Source organism: Hyperoodon ampullatus (genome assembly GCF_949752795.1).
Source record: "Hyperoodon ampullatus genome assembly, chromosome: 7".
Lineage (NCBI taxonomy): Eukaryota > Metazoa > Chordata > Mammalia > Artiodactyla > Ziphiidae > Hyperoodon > Hyperoodon ampullatus.
The window spans coordinates 56,119,363-56,136,871 of record NC_136920.1 but is presented as its reverse complement, the minus strand read 5'-3'; the positions used below and the strand labels follow the sequence as shown (position 1 = coordinate 56,136,871).

General features: G+C 40.0%; 1 protein-coding gene across 2 annotated transcripts in view; it reads left to right on the top strand.

Moving 5' to 3' along the window:
• Nucleotides 1–17,509, top strand: part of ACER3 (alkaline ceramidase 3) — a gene marked incomplete at its 5' end in the record, with an annotated part of 196,778 nt that overhangs the window by 113,155 nt on the left and 66,114 nt on the right. For both annotated transcript variants that reach the window (XM_079709508.1, XM_079709507.1), the window contains 2 exons: nt 11,126–11,178; nt 13,592–13,673. In XM_079709508.1, coding sequence (XP_079565634.1) covers nt 11,126–11,178; nt 13,592–13,673 — 135 coding nt within the window. The remainder of the gene's footprint in view (nt 1–11,125; nt 11,179–13,591; nt 13,674–17,509) is intronic.

Below are 17,509 nucleotides of genomic sequence, written 5' to 3'. Positions count from 1 at the left end.
GAATTCCCTGGCGGTCCATTGGTTAAGACTCGCACTTTCAGTGCCAAGGCCCAGCTTCAATCCCTGGTCAGGGAACTAAGATCCCACAAGCTGTGCTGCATGGCCAAAAAAAAAAAAAAACTAGGGAGATTGTTAAATATACTATGATATATCTAAATTAAAATAATACTTTGAAGACTGTTTACATGGGAAAATGTTATAGAGACATAAAACTTTATGTAATATGATATCAATTTTATAAATAATAGTGAAAAGACTGGGAGGAAGTACATTTTGCCTCACTTCTTTCCCCTTTTTACAAAGTTTGCAACCTATGGCCCCAAATTAATTATAACTCTTACCCACCCATACAGATATCCTTAAAACCCTTGCCCCTTGCTTTTTGAGTAATATTCAGCCCACATCCAGCTCAATTATCTGCCTATTCTGTGCCTGAACTGAGTAGCGAAGTATTGCTCATAGAAATTACATCCCTTTGTTAAATGATCTCACTTTTAAATTATTGAACAGAAATCTCAAATAAGCGCTCAATGCCACAAGGCAGTGCCATTACATTTCCCGGATAATTTCACTTCCCAGAACCATTATTTCACACCTGTTCCTTGCTTTAGATTTCTTTTCACATCTCTTTTGCCTCATACCCCATTCTCCTTGCTGATATCTTCTTCGATATTTCATGAGAATATAGACAGAATCAGTCAAGAACTCCCTCATCTTTCTGTCACCACCTTCTTCCTCCTATTATTTTGGAAGAAATGTATCAAATCCTGTCAAAGCCAGTGTCCCCTTCCCGGGGCTCTAAACTTATCCCTTCCCTCCTACTCAAAGACTTCACTCCTACAGTTACATACCCCACTGCAGTCTCTTGCTCTACCAGTCTTTAGGAAGTCACTACATTCAGTCACTGCCACCTGCATAAAACATGCTCAAACAGTTCCTATCTTTAAAAAATTATTCCACCATTGACCTTGTGTCCAGCCCTAACTCTTGAGTCATTGTTCAGTTCCTTATCACATCAGAACCATTTGATTATCTCCTCTCTCTCTCCACTCACCTCCCTCTCTTTCCCTTCCATCCCAATTAGGCATCTCTTGCCTTCACTTCACAGAAACTGCTGTTGTCAAGGTCAACAGTGACCTTCATCTTGCCAGATCCAATAGACACATTTTTATATTCTTCTTATTTGACCTCTCAGTAGCATTCCACACGTTGTTTGCTTTTTTCTTCATGAAACATTTGTCTTGGCTTCCCAGTTTTCCTTGTTTATGGAAAAGGAAATTCCCCTAGCTTTCTTCCTTACCTCACTGGCTACTCTTTTGTCCTGGGCTACCTTCTCTGTATTCTCTCCAAGGTGATCTTATATAATCTCATGGCTTTGAATGTGATCTATATACTGATGATTCAGAACATCTATCTTCAGTTCTGACCTAACCTTTTAGCTCTAGATTTGTATGTTTGACATATCATAGAAATCTCAACCTTTAATATGGGCAATATATAATTCTTTATTTCTTTTCCCATACCTGTTCCTTCCTGGTGTTCCCCTGTGATGCCATCACCCACCCATTTGCTGAAGCCAAAAACCTAGACTCATCCCTGATTTCTTTCTTTGCCTCATCCCTCACATTAAGTCTATTCTTCTGGTTTTACTTTTAAAATATACCTGGATCTGCCTACTCTCCCTGTTTTTACTACTCCTACCTTAGTGTAAGGCATCACCATCCCACTTCCTGACTACTGCAGTAGTCAGCCGTTGCCTCTGCAATCAGCCAAGGTGATCTTTGAAACTTTAAATCAGGTCATGTCATTCTCCTGCTTAAAACTCTCCAAGGGGGACTTCCCTGGTGGTGCAGTGGATAAGAATCCACCTGCCAATGCAGGGGACACAGATTCGAGCCCTCCCTGGTCCAGGAAAATCCCACATGCCACAGAGCAACTAAGCCGGTGTGCCACAGACCCTGTGCTCTAGATCCTGTGAGCCACAACTACTGAGCCTGCGTGCTGAAGCTACTGAAGCCCGCATGCCTAGAGCCCGTGCTCCACAACAAGTGAAGCCACCGTAAGGAGAAGCCCACGCACCACAACAGAGAGTAGCCCCCGCTTGCCATAACTAGAGAAAGCCCTCCCGCAGCAATGAAGACCCAATGCAGCCAAAAATAAATAAAATTAAAAAAGAAAAAAACCACTCTCCAAGGCATCCATTTGCATTAAAGTGAAATCCAAATTCTTTACCATGGCCTACATGATCCAATCCAGCTCTAGTTCTGCAGCTTCAGTTTTTACAATTCCTTTGCATTGTTCACTACATTCTAGCCACACTGGCCTTGTTGTTCTTCAGACAAGACCTCATGGCCTTCGTAATTGCTATTTCCTCTGCCTGCAATACTTTTATCGCAAATTTTTGCATGTCTGGTCCCTTCTGACTCTTCAACACAAATGACGTCTATTCAGACATGCTTTCTCTGACCCTTTTATGTAAAGCAATCCCTTCCGTGAATTGCTTTTACTTTATGTTTTTCATAGCACTTATTGCTATTCGAAATTATCTTATTTGCACTTTCCCCTACTAGAATGTAAACTTGAGAGCAGGTATCTCACCTCTCTTAAATACTGCTCTACCTTAGCATATAAAATAGTGCTGACATATGCACAATAAAAACATACATGGAAGGGAGGAAGAAAGGGAGGAAAGAAGGACATTTAATTAATCACACGAGTGAATGACTAAAGAGTTCTATTGAAATATTGTAGTTACCCCTGGTTTGTGGGGTTACAGGCAATTATATTTCTTTTTCTCTGCATTTCTGTATTTAGCAAGTTTTCTACAATAAATATGAAGTACTTTTATGATAAGGAAAATACGTGTTTATGTTTGTTTTAAAGAAAGGAGGAGACTTTAGAAGACTCCAAAGTTTCTTTGGAGGAATAGTAATAATACTAATAAGCCAATCAGAATACCCTTCATCCTAAAGCAGACTGCCTCCTATTATTGGAGATATTTAACTCAGTTTTGAGTTTTATTTATGTGGCAAGATTATTTTATTTTCCAAAGATGTTCACACCCATATATCCCATCCCACCTGCTTTTCTTACAAGGTGACACTGGCTCTCCTCAAGAGGTGGAATCTCTTGTTTGTTGCCCTTGAATCTGGGCAGGATTGTGACTATAGTAGACCTGAAGCTATATGACATCCAAGACTGAGTCATAAGAAGCAGTACAGCTTCTGCCTAGTCTTCCTGGGACATTTACCCTCAGAACCCAGCACCATACTGTAAAGAAGCCACTTGGAAGAGCCATGTGTAGGTGTTCTTGCTACACCTCACTGAAATCCCCAGACTTCAGCCAGCATCAACTGCCAAAAATTTGAGTGGGTGAATCTTTAGATGATTCCAGTTCCCAGCCTTTGAGCTGTCCCAGCTCACAGTGAGTGAAGTAGAGATGGACCTTCCCTTCCCAACCCTGCTTTAAACACACATTAATGTGTAAAGTAAATATTGCTATTTTAAGCTGCTGAGTTTTTGGGGGGGGGGTTCACACAGTGACAAATAACCAGAAAAATTTACAAAGCTTCTAGTCTAATTCTGTGCATGCAGTATTCTCTTGACATCCCCTTAACACATGTTTTCTAAGACTTAAATTTTATCATTATTAGTTTATTTATTTATTTATTTATTTTGCGGTACACGGGGCTCTGACTGTTGTGGCCTCTCCCGCTGCAGAGCACAGGCTCCGGACATGCAGGCTCAGCAGCCATGGCTCATGGGCCCAGCCGCTCCGCGGCATGTGTGATCTTCCCAGACCAGGGCACGAACCCGTGTCCCCTGCATCGGCAGGCGGACTCTCAACCACTGCACCACCAGGGAAGCCCTAAGACTTAAATTTTAAAATCTCAAGGATCATTCTTGCTGTCCATTAGTTCTAAAATGTTTACCCTGGAAGTTAGTGTATGTCTCTTCCATACATGAGGAAACAGCTGGATCAATGTGCTGAGACAAGCTGTCAGGCAAGACTAGGCATCTGAGTGAGGCGGGGCGGGGGTGGGGGATAGACTCCCCTGCTGTGCACTGATCAGATCATGACAGGAATATTGCATTTAGGTCTAAGGCCTGGCCTGGCTATGTATTCAAATGAGAGACCCCAGAATGGTGAAAGAATTAAAAATCTAGTCATGATACCTGACTAGGGGAAGGAACTGAGAATGTTTAGCTTGAAGAAGAGAAGACATGTTCAGTTACCCCCACTCAACTGTATATATCAGGCTTTCTCTCCATTCTAGTTTGTCCTTTAAACTCTCAGGCAGAGTGGCAGCTCTTCTAGGAGGCCTTCCATGGCCCCAGGGTGGCATATGTACCCCTCATGTGTTCTTCCATATCATGCTCCATGTATCACTATTACTTGCCCTTATCAGTGTTATTTTATGTATATTTATGTGTCTGACTTCTCTATCAGAATGTGAGTTCCCAAGGAGCAGGGACTCTCTCTGCTTGACCTTGGCGTATCCTCTACTTATCCCATGGGTCTGGCATATAATACAACATAAATGTTTTACAAATCAGTATTTAAGCGTTGACACGTCGAAGAGGACCAGGTTTATTCTTTGTGGTCCTAGTGGGGTTAAAGACTAAGAGACATCTTGCTCAACATAGGGAAGAATTTTCTGAGCCCATAGATAGTAAGGCCTGCCTTAGAAGAGCGGGAGTCCTCTGTCCCTGGAGGTACCCAAGCATAGGCTAGACAAACACTTTCATTAGTTCAATAAAATTTTTTTGGTATCTGGGTAACAGTTATGTATAGGTAAAGATTATATAATCCTTCTTTCAAGGAATCTATGGTCTAGGAATGAAGATAATATGCTAGTGAATACAGTGATTGGAAAGAGAAAGTGATTGTTAGGGCAGGGAGGTCAGAAAAGGGGTTTCACACAGAAGACTCAGACACATGTTTGAATTGCATTGTCAAAGATGAATAGGAATTTGCCAGGCCAACTAGAACACACAGAGTTGTGAGAGTACGTTTGGCTTCTCAGAGCCCTGCAGGTAGTACATTATGGTTGTAGCCTTGGAGTGGGAGGATGTGGTGATGATGGTGACAGTTCTACCAGTAATAATAGCTAACATTTGTTACATTATTGAGCAGGCAGGCAATGAACTAAGTGGCAGGAGATGTGGTTTGGGGAACTAACCACAGGCGCATCAAAGCCTCATGGACTTTATCCCCTGTGAACCATTATTTTAACCTGTATTTTGAGCAGAGGTGGGACACACTTTGATTTGCATGTAAACTTAATAGTTGGCAAGATTGTCACCAAGATAACATAGCATTTGGATGGACAAGATGGCCTTTGATCCTGAGATCTTTGACACTATGCTTTATCATTATTATCATACTGCTTTCTCAACTTCATGGACAAATTTTACACATGTCTTATTTCATTCCCCCTTTGGTCTACACGATGGTGGTTTTATGTGCTTGCCTAACATGGCAGAAATGACACATGACCCATTTTCCCAATGATTGAGAAGGAGGGGGGAATCATCAGTATCGAAGGATTTCTTTAAATAGCTTCTCCATTTCTTTAATCTAAACATAACATGATCACGGATATCCCTTGCAGGTTCCCTGTCTTGTCTCCTTTCAGGATAAATTTGACTCAACAATGTTAAGCCATCATTTGTTATGCAAAATCACTGAAGCAAAGTAAGAAATGGCAATGTTGCCACTTACCTGCCTCTGGTGGTCAGTGAACCATTTCACCAGCCTGAACTTCGCTTGTTGTAGCTGTAGAGAAATTGGAGGCCTGTTTTTTATTCCTGCCTAAACTGAGCACAAGTAGATATTGACAGTTCTGTCTTCAGAATGATTTGGAGCTTGAATGGTATTTTCATCAGATTTATTGTTCCTAGGTGGCTGCTGCATAGGTTCCAGTTCTTATTCTATCAGTTTACTGGCTATTTGAGCATAGACATGCCACTTAATCTTGCTGAGCCTTAGTTTTCTCATTTGTCTAATGGGTCTAATATGCCTGTAGGAGTATTATGAGGATGAGTTGATTGGCATATGTGAAAGGACATCCTTATTTAATAGGATCTAGTAAATAAGTGTTTAATAAATGTTAGTTTCCTTCCTTTTTCTTCAGTCAGTCAGAATATTTGAAACCACCATTATTGATTCACTGTTAGTGATTCATTCCTGTAAGTAGTGTTAAATTACGTGTGCCCCTGTGGAGGGTAACATTTTAAGCTATTACTAACTCCTTTCTCTTGATTAATGTGTCACATTCTTGTGGCAACCAGCCAAGAGCAATACATTTGGGAGTGAGATTGAGGAAAGCGTTAGAGAAGGGGTAGAGATAGCAGGAGTGAGCAGACGGCCTTCACATAAGGGGTAAAAGGTACCAAAGAACAATTTAGAATCATAGAACTTTAATATTAAAAGAGATTTTTGAAATTTAGTCCAAATCTGTAAATTTTATAAATGGAAGAACAGCCCAAGAGAGGGAAAGTGATCTGACTAGAAGTTAGGAACAAGATTAGGACCCACATTTTGTTTTGTATTCTTTTGTTGCCTTTACCTGTTGTAGGATTTTATCTTGCGTTGATGGTGGTAGGAACTTTCAGTTTTTAGGAGACTTCTCCCAGATTTTCTTTTCATCTATTCACTCATTCAACTCATTCTTTTTTGCTTTCACTAACTGATATACACAGTTATTGATAATCACAGGGAGGGTAAAATTGAAGGTAATTTCTTAGTTTTTTCTTTCTGTTTTTCTGCTTTTTCCATGTATTCTATACTGAGCATGTAATATGTTTGATGTTAGGAAAAAATGCTAGTAAAAGAATGTATTCATGTATTTCTCACAAGTAAAAATAAATATATTTATCCTAGAAAATAAAACCAAAAAACTGTTTTGTTCACTTATAACTTTATTTATATTACAGAAATGAAAATAGCTTAAATGTTAGGTAATGTAAGCTAAGTCAGACTTTATAATATTAACAGCAAATGTTCTGGTTATAAATACTACCCTTCTTTCTCCTTTGCTCCCTATCTCAGTAAATGAAACCACCTTACACCCAAAGCCCAAACCAAAAACCCATGATTCATCTCTAATTTCTCCTACTTTTTTCACCTCTACAAACTCTTGATTCAACTTCTGTAATAACTCTTGATTCAACTTCTGTAATAACTCTTAAATACGTCTACCTCTAACTGTCTCCACTGCCACTGCCTTAATCCATCATCTCCAACCCAGATTCCTGTAACTGGTTCCTAATTGGTGTCCCTGCTTCCCCTATCCTTTTGTCACACTGGAATAGAAATACTCTTCCTGTTTTCATTCTTATAGCAGTGTTTGCTAGGCTTTGTACGAGTGTTGGGGCTGAGATGCATAAATACAGTCCCTGCTCTTCAGATGGCATGTCACTTTTTAAACCTCTTTAATACTTCCCAGAGCTCAAGTGCATGAATTTAAACCACAGGCTTTGTGATCTGGCCTCTGCCTACCTCTCCAGACTCATCTTCAAACACATACCCCACCCCACTCTAGAACTCTGTGTTCTTTTACCAGTCATAATTTTGCTAGTTATGGTTTTGAAATAAGACTTTTGTATTTATATTAACCAGATTTTAAAATCCATGCCATTTTAACATATGCTTAATTCAATTTAGTTTCTTTAAACAAATAAACAGAAAAGCAGCCAACATCTGGAGTCCAGACCTTTCTTCTCAGCTACAGATCTGTATTTCTAGTTGTCTGATTGACATTTCCTCTTGGCTGTCTCACAGATATCTCAAACTCAACACGTTGAAAATTGTTCTTGTAATTGTGTCTGTTTTCACAATCTCAGTAAACTATGCTTACCATCAACTGAAGTGTTTAGGCAAGAAACTTGGGAGTCATCCTTGAGAGTTTGTTCTGCCTCACCTTTATGTCAAATCAATCACAAATCTCTGTTTATTTTACTTCCTAAATATTTCTCAAGTCTGTTCACCGAGGTCTATTCCCAATTCTGTTACCTTAATCCAAGTAGCAACTTTGCTTAGTCTGACTTCTGTAACCTCCTAGCTAGTCATCCCACATCCATGTATTTTCCCTTCAGAGCACTCTCCACACGTACCTGATCTGGCACCAAATATTTACTACTTTATTGGTCATCTCGGGCTGCCATAACAAAATACCATAGAGTAGGTGGCTTAAACAATAGACATTTATTTTTTTCATAGTTTGGTGGCTGGAAGTCCGAGATCAGGGTACCAGCATGGGCAGGTCTGGTGAGAGCTCTCTTCCTGGCTTGCAGGCAGCTACCTTCTCACAAGTTCTCTGGTGTCTCTTCTTAGAAGGGCATTAATCCCATCGTGAGGGCCCTACCCTCATGACCTCGTCTGACCCTAATTACCTCCCAAAGGACCCATCTACAAATACCATCAGATTGCGGGTTAGACCTTCAACATATGAATTTGTGTCTGACACAAGCACATTCAGTTCATAACAACTATATTATCTTATGTATTCTTGATGTTCTAGCATCTGGGTCCTCGCTGATTAGTGAGAGACTGCCCCTCCCAGGGATAGCCAGTTGTTAGATATAGCAAACAACTCAACCTGGTCTGTGCCTTTCATATGCAAACTAACCAATCCAGAGCCCATTCTCTAAACCACATCTTACACTCCAGGAAGAGTGTAAGATTCCTCTGCTCTAATCACCCCAGAGCCAGGTACCAGATAACTAAAGATAGCTCCTTATACCCCAGGGCCCCCTGAAGTTATTCAAACTAGCCAGTTCTAAACCTGCTTACCCTCCCTTGCCTTGCCTTTCTTAAGGAAACCGCAATAAAGGGTCTTGCCCACACTTTTCCTCTTGCTCCTTCTGCCTCCTGACTGACCCTGGTGCTTTCCTATGCTGTCCTGCATGGCGTGCCCCCTCCTCTTGGGAACTGTGAGTAACACACTATCTTTTTTTTTTTTTAAAGGGGAAAGTTCCCCCTTAATTTTTACCTCCTATTTTGTTTACTTCCTTGTTTATTTGTTTTGGCCATGCCACATGGCTTACAGGATCTTAGTTCCCTGACCAGGGATCGAACCTGGGCCCCCAGCAGTGGAAGCATGGAGTCCTAACCACCAGGGAATTCCTTTTCAGTGGCAATCATCTCCTGATCTGTTGGCTTCACCATACTTGAATAATAATAAAATTTATATTTTGAAACACACTGCCACACTTCTGTGGACTGAATTGTGTCCCCTCAAAAATCACATGTTGACTGTTTGCAGATGACATGATATATTATACATAGAAAATCCTAAAGCAACATCAGAAAACTGTTAGAGCTCATCAGTGAATTTGGTGAAGTTGAAGGATACAAAATAAATAAACAGAAATCTGTTGCATTTCTATACACTAACAATGAAGTATCAAAAAGAGAAATTAAGGAGACAATCCCATTTACCATCTCATCAAAAAGAATAAAATACCTAGGAATAAACCTACCTAAGGAGGCAAAAGACCTGTACTCCAAAAACTATAAGATGCTGATGAAAGAAACTAACGATGACACGAACAGATGGAAAGATATACCATGTTCTTGGATTGGAAGAAACAATATTGTTAGAAATGACCGTACTACCCAAGGTAATCTATAGATTCAGTGCAATCCCTATCAAATTACCAGTGGCATTTTTCACAGAACTGGAACAAAAAATTTGAAAATTTATGTGGAAACACAAAAGACCCATCTAAAGGTGTTTAATGTAAAGTCAGTAGATCCTGGTTCAAAACTTTAAATAAAGGAATCTTCTGTATATCATAAAACTGGTGGTAGATTTACCTGCAGTAAGTCATGATATTATATCAGTTTTTTTGAACATTTAAAGGTGATTCAAATGAATGGTTTTGGAGGCAACATAATATAGAGGAGTCCGTTCAAAATCTTGCTCTGTTGCATATTAGCTTGTGATCTTCAGAGGCTCAAGAGGGAGGGAATATGGGGATATATGTATACATATAGCTGATTCACTTTGTTGTACAGCAGAAATTAACACAACGTTGTAAGGCAATTATACTCCAATAAAGATGTGGGGAAAAAAAGTTACTTAAACCTTCTAAGCCTTAGTGTTCTCATCTTGGAACATAGATAATAGTTCCTATCTTAGAATTGTGAAAATTAAAATTAAAATAATAAATGTGAAACATTTAATCATAAGACCTTGCACAAATGCTGTCATTTTCATTATTCCAGTAATTTACTAGAATATATCACTTTGCATAAATTCTCTTCCTTCTTCCTAGAATGCCTTTCTCTGCCATCATTTCATTTCCTGCCACCACCTTTTCTGGCTTCTTTGTGCCCCCTTTTTTGGAATCTTTACTGTGTATTTAATCACATGTTTTTCATTCCCTCTACCTCACTAGACTGTGAATTCCCTGAGGGCAGTGATTATGTGTTGTTTTTGTCGTATCCTCAACCCCTAACATGTTGCCTGGCACATAGTAGATATATTATTAAAGATTTCATCAAATGCATATCTAGTGAATAAATTCTATAGGATTGGTTTAAGTATTAGAAATACCCTATCACAACACTTAGCTGGACACTAAGTGTCCAGCTTGTAGTTTAATATGTAATAGCTATAGCTGTTATTATTGCTAATAATATTATTATTTTTCAGAGACATACTTAGACATCACTTAGATTAACTGACTTCCCCAACCATTACTATCTCTTTTTATGTATATGACTGAACATTTTATTTATCTTAGGTGCTATAGGATGGGGGGAAAATGCAAAAGAATACTGATAGGACCTATCACCTGTAGATGGTGGACATCATTCTTTCCTAGAGGCATGTTATGGTTTATGATACTGAATGATCCAAGCTGACCAGTGAGTCAGGCATCCTACTTAGGTGTGTAGATTAGGACAGATGGGTGGGTAAGCTTCTTTGTTCAAAAACAATAAACTAAATGTACACACTGAGAATAAATTAGATGATGATAAATCTATGAGAATTAGTAAAAGATATCAGATAATAAGAGGTGACCATCTTAATCATTCTGATGTTTTATTTTGGATTCACATAATAATTGCAGCTCTACAATATTCAAGTTCTCTTACCTTTGTTTCTTACAGCTATTGGATGAACTCCCAATGATTTACAGCTGTTGTATATTTGTATACTGCATGTAAGTATTTATGTTTAAAATTCATATGCTTGATAATATTTTTAAATTCATGTTTACTTCATAGGGAATTATGTAATATAACTAATCCAGTGGTATTACTGGGAGATGGTAACAGTGTAGAAGATTGTAACTTTTGTGATCTCAATGTAGAGTATAATTTCTGGGAAGTTATAATAATATTGTTTATGAACTTGTTTGATCTCAAAACCTTATAGCCAATTTAGGTAGAATCTTACTTAAATTAAGTAAGATTAACTTACTTACACAATTTGCCTTTCCTTGAGTTATGGATACATAAAAATTTAGGTAAAGATTTTATATATTATGCCATAATAACATTTCTCTACTTTGTACCTGTAATTGTGCTGGGCAGCACACAAAATCTTCTCTAAATTCTCACAGTTGTGCAAGATAAATAGGTATTGTCCCTATTTTATCTAAGAATATAAGCAGAGCTTATGCTTAGGTGACTTGCTTAAGGTCATGCAGTTAGTAAGTGTCACAGTGGAAACTGAACTACAAGTTTAATAAACTTAACTTTTAAAATATACCTTCTGTTTTCTAGTGTTAATTCTTGAGACTTCTCTGAACCTCTTATGTGATGGTTCTCTGATTCTTTTCAACAGGATCATCATTGCTAGCTCAAGAATATCTTCTAAAGATACGTAAAAATAAAAATAGTTTGAAAAAATATATTATTTACAAGAGCTCATCAGAAACTTCTTCCGTAAAGGGCCAGACAGTAATTATTTTAGGCTCTCTGGGCCTGTGGTCTCTGTTGCAACTCTTCAACTCTGCTGTTGTAGTGTGAAAGCAGCCATAGATAATATGTAAACCAATGGGTGTGACTGTCTTCCAGTAAATTTTATTTACAAAAACAGGCTTAGGTTGAGAAATTGGTTCTTGCACTGTAGTTTGCCACCCCTGATCTAGAAAAATATTTTCAGGTGACTCTTCTTAATAAGTCATCAGCCCATCACAGTCTGCATCTGTGACAAGCAGATTTTGGCAGTTAGAAAACAAGATCAAAAACAAGGAAATCCCATGTACCATTTTCTGAAAGCTGTCCTCAAGACTGAGACTAAGGTCTTTGCTCTCCTTGACATTGTTACTGATCTATCTTTTCTGTCAAAACTATATTTATTAAAAGAAAAATAAAGTAACAGCGAGCATTGATATGCTAATGTCCTGATGTACCTGTACCTGCATGAGACAAAGCTGAGAGCAGATACTTAAAAAGTACCCAGACAAGTACTACAAGAAAGGGAGAGAGCAGATGACTGCTTTCTTACCTCAGTTAATGTTTTGTTCCAAAAACATCCCTCTCAAATAGTCTGGTTATGTGTCTCATTAAATGAAGCAATATGGTAAAACCATCAAGCACAACATGCACACACACAAAATGTCATCAAGTCAGAGAATTTAAAGGTAAAAGAGGGCTTAGTGCTAGTAAGACTTCTCTGAATCCTTTACGTGATGGTTATCTGATTCTTTTCAATATGTGATTGCCATTACTTTCCAGCCACCTTTCTTTACAGATAGGGAAATAGGAGTTGGGTCCAATTCCTAATAATTAGTAAACTGAGAGAACTCTCCTGCTGCTTATACAAAACATAGGTTCAGAAGTTGGATACTTAGCTGATAGCCAAACATATGTTCATATTTACTTATTCACTGAATGTTTCCTGTGTCAGACTTTCCTAGTGACTAGGTATATGAAAAAAAAGATTTTATCCTTGCACACAAAAAATTCACAGTCTGGTTGGGGAGACAGATAAGCAAAGAGACAATTGTAATAGAGTGATATTTTCTGTGACAGTGTGTGTTAGTCAGGGATCATTAGTTCCAAGATGTGGAAACCTACTCAAGCCAATTGATTTAGGAGAGATTTATTTACTGTAAGGACACGAGGGAATTATATGGCATAGCAGGAAGTCCAGCTCACCAGAACTGGAAGGGCAACTTCTCTCTCCCTCCCTCTTTTCTCTATTCCTTCCTCTCCACATGGCTTCAAGTCTTTGTATCTGCTTTTTTTTCTCTTCCTGCATATCACTTCTCTGCTCACTCATCTACTTCAAGTTAGTTGCCCAAATATAAGCATCAGACCTTGAGTCCACATGGCTTTATACTTTGATTCTCTACACTTGATTCAGTCTCTGGCTCCCAAACTCCAAATTCTCAGAAGAGAGCCTCTCACTGGCCCAGTTTAAGTCAGGCATCTACTCCTGGTCCCCGTAGCCTCTTGGAGGCTGTAGGCAGTGTGGGTTCTCTAAGATGGGTATGTGGTTGAGAGGAAATGATGGGCATCACTAGACCCAGGGGCAAGTATACAAGTGGTAAAACAGTGTTCTATTTGTTTTCCTAGTTATATATTCTAAAACAAGTTTCTTTCTCTCTCTTTTTTCTTTTTAAGGTTTGAATGTTTCAAGACAAAGAACTCTATGAACTACCATCTGCTTTTTACTTTAGTTCTGTTCAGTTTAATAGTAACCACAGTAAGTCATATTTTATTTCTAACAGATTAAGCAAGTAAACTAGCCATTTATGGAGTTTGGTACATCTTGCTTCTAGTATTTGCTTCATGCTGTTCAAACTGAAATATTTCTACACAAAACTTACTTATAGATATTGTCCCTTTGTTTCCTGTTTAGGTGTTATTTCTCAACAAAAAGTTGAAACAACTTTTTAAAAAATCTGGGTTTTTTTTTTCTTTGTTTGTTTTTTAACAGAAGGGGAAAAAGTCAAAAGGCAAATATTTAGTAGCAATGGAAAACAATTAACTTTTCTTCATGGATTCACATATTACCTCCTATTTGTTAAAAAAAGAAATTGGCTCTGCTCCATAGGGCCTAGTGTGACTCTTTTAATGGTTAACCTTTTCCAAATAGGTTGAGATAGCCAATCACTTCTGATCCTACCCTAGCACTTTTTTCGTCAAGTGAATTACATTTTGTATTAAGAGATATTAATTTCAACAAGCTTTTATCACAAATCTACCATATCAGGCAGTAGAAAATACAAAGATGACTAAGAAGCAGTCACTATGCTTGAGGACTGCATTCTAGTAGGGAACTTAAACATGTAAACAAAGAATTGGATCGAAAGATGATAATTGCAGTCATACAGGTAAAAACCAGTTATATGATGATGAGATAAATGAGGATTAATGAATTGCTTGAGTGGGTCAAAGAAAGCTGCAGAGAGGTGTACTTGAGCTGGGTTTTAATTAATTAGGAGTTCACCAGGCCCCTGGGTAAGAGTGTTATGAAGCACTTCTAAATAGACCATTATGTTGTCCACAGGCCTAGAATCTTGGAACACATAGTGAACTATCGTTTTTAAGTGCTTAGTATGTGCCAGATACTCTACTGAGTACTTTACATTTATTTTCTCATTAAATCATCACTGCCAGTGGAATTGGGAGGGACTTAATATGACTGGATCAAAGTTAAGTGTTGAGGAGTGAACAAGTATAGTGAATCAGACAAATATCAGATTATGAAGACTCTTATATACCATGTTTAAATTTGGATTTTTATCCTCAAGGTAACATGGAGTCATTAATTGGTTTAAAGTAGAGGAAAAACATCAATAGATACATGTTTTAGAAAGACATGATTCTGGATGATGGATTAGAGGAGTATGAGCCTAGACCTAGGGATTTTTGCATTTGCTTAGGCAAGATATGAGACTCAGACTGAAGTAAAATAACTGTCATAAGTAATCCATGGTACTTGTGACCCACTAAATAGAAAGGGGTAGAAATGGAGTAAAAAGAAGGAATTGTCTACAATGATTGCTCAGTTTATGGCCTGGTCCTCAGAGTACGTAGTAAGTCCTTAACCAAGACAGGCAACTTGGAACATGAGCAGATTTTGCAGGAAAGATAATGAGTAGGTTTGTGTCACGGGGTAGGGGTAGATAAGTTCACTTTGGAATGTGCTGAGATTGAGGTGCCTGACATTAATGATATCTGAGGCTTAACAAGTAGGTTGGGCTAAAGATGTGGATTTGGTAGTTGTTCAGGTTATAAGTAGTACCAGAAATGTGGGAATAGATGAACTGGCACAGAGATAGCATAGACCATTATGATGACCAAAGATACAACCCTTGGGGGGGACCTTTAAGATGGCGGAGGAGTAAGATGTGGAGATCACATTCCTCCCCACAAATACATCAAAAATACATCAACAGGGCTTCCCTGGTGGCGCAGTGGTAGAGAGTCTGCCTGTCAATGTAGGGGACACAGGTTTGTGCCCCGGTCTGGGAAGATCCCACATGCCACGAAGTGGCTGGGCCCGTGAGCCATGGCCACTGAGCCTGCACATCCGGAGCCCGTGCTCCGCAACGGGAGAGGCCACAACAGTGAGAGGCCCGCGTACCACAAAAAAAAAAAAAAAAAAAAAACATCGACATGTGGAACAACTCCTACAGAACACCTACTGAACGCTGGCAGGAGACCTCAGACTTCCCAAAAGCCAAGAAAATTCCCATGTACCTGGGTAGGACAAAAGAAAAAACAGAGACAAAAGAATAGGGACGGGACCTGCACCTCTGGGAGGAAGCTGTGAAGGAGGAAAAGTTTCCACTCATTAGGAAGCCCCTTCTTTGGCAGAGACGGCAGGTGGGCAGGGGGGAAGCTTCGGAGCCATGGAGGAGAGCACAGCAACAGGGGTGCAGAGGGCAAAGTGGAGAGATACCCACACAGAGAATTGGTGCCAACCAGCACTCAGAGCTTGTCTGCTCACCTGCTGGGGCAGGTGGGGACTGGGAGCTCAGGCTCCAGCTTTGGAGGTCAGATCCCAGGGAGAGGACTGGGGTTGGCTGCGTGAACACAGCCTGATGGGGGCTAGCGTGCCACAGCTAGGAGGGAGGGAGTCTGGAAAAAAGTCTGGACCTGCGTAAGAGGCAAGAGACCATTGTTTCGGGCTGCCCCAGGGGAGAGAATCTTCCCTGTCTGCACACAGAAGGCAGAGCACTGACTAAACGAGGTCCAGAGATGGTGCAAGCCATGGCTATTAGCTCGGACACCAGAGACGGGCATGAAACGCACAGGTCAGTATCCACATGCACCCCCCCCCCCCAGGAGCCACTGCCAGGGTCCCAACACACAGTGTGCCTCAGGCTGTTGCAGTGTCATGCTGGCCTCTGCCACCGCAGGCTCACCCTGCATTCCAATGATAACTACCATACCCCTCCCTCCCCGTGGCATGCGCCCCCTAATCAGCTGCTGCTTTAACCCTCTCATGTCTGGGTGGGAACAGATGCCTGAGGGTGAGCCATATGCAGAGGTGGGGCCAAAACCAAAGCTGAACCCCAGGAGCTGTGCGAACAAAGAAGAGAAAGGGAAATCTCTCCCAGCAGCCTCAGGAGCAGCGGATTAAATCCCCACAGTCAACTTGATGTACTGAATCTGTGGAATACCTGACTAGACAATGAATTGTCCCAAAATTGAAGCGATGGACTTTGGGAGCACCTGTAAACTTAGGGTTTGCTGTCTGCAACTGACTTGTTTCTGATTTTTATGTTTATCTTAGTGTAGTTTTTAGCACTTGTTATCATTGGTAGATTTGTTTATTGGTTTCATTGCTCTCTTCTTTTTTTTAATCTTTTTATTTTAATAATTCTTTTTTATTTTAATAATTTTTTATTTTTTATTATTATTATTTTTTCTTTCTTTTTTTCCTCCCTTTTCTTCTGAGCTGTGTTGCTGACAGGGTCTTGGTGCTTTGGCCTGGTGTCAGGCCTGAGCCTCTGAGGTGGGAAAGCCGAGATCAGGACGTTGGATCACCAGAGACCTCCCAGCCCCATGTAGTATCAGTCGGCGAGAACTCTCCCAGAGATCTCCGTCTCAACGCTAAGACCCAGGTTTACCCAACGGCTGGCAAGCTCCGGTGCTGGACGCCCGATGCCAAACAACTAGCAAGACAGGCACACAACCCCACCCGTTAGCAGAGAGGCTGCCTAAAATCATACTAAGTTCACAGACACCCCAGAAAACACCACTGGACATGGTCCTGCCCACCAGAAAGACAAGATCCAGCCTCATCCACCAGAACACAGGCATCAGTCCGCTCCACCAGGAAGCCTACACAAGCCACTGAACCAACCTCACTCACTGAGGGCAGACATCAAAAACAACGGGAACTACGAACCTGCAGCCTGGGAAAAGGAGACCCCAAACACAGTACATTAAGCAAAATGAGAAGACAGAGAAATATGCAGCAGAGGAAGGAGCAAGGTAAAAACCCACCAAACCAAACAAATGAGGAAATAGTCAGTCTACCTGAAAAAGAATTCAGAATAATGATAGTAAAGATGACCCAAAATC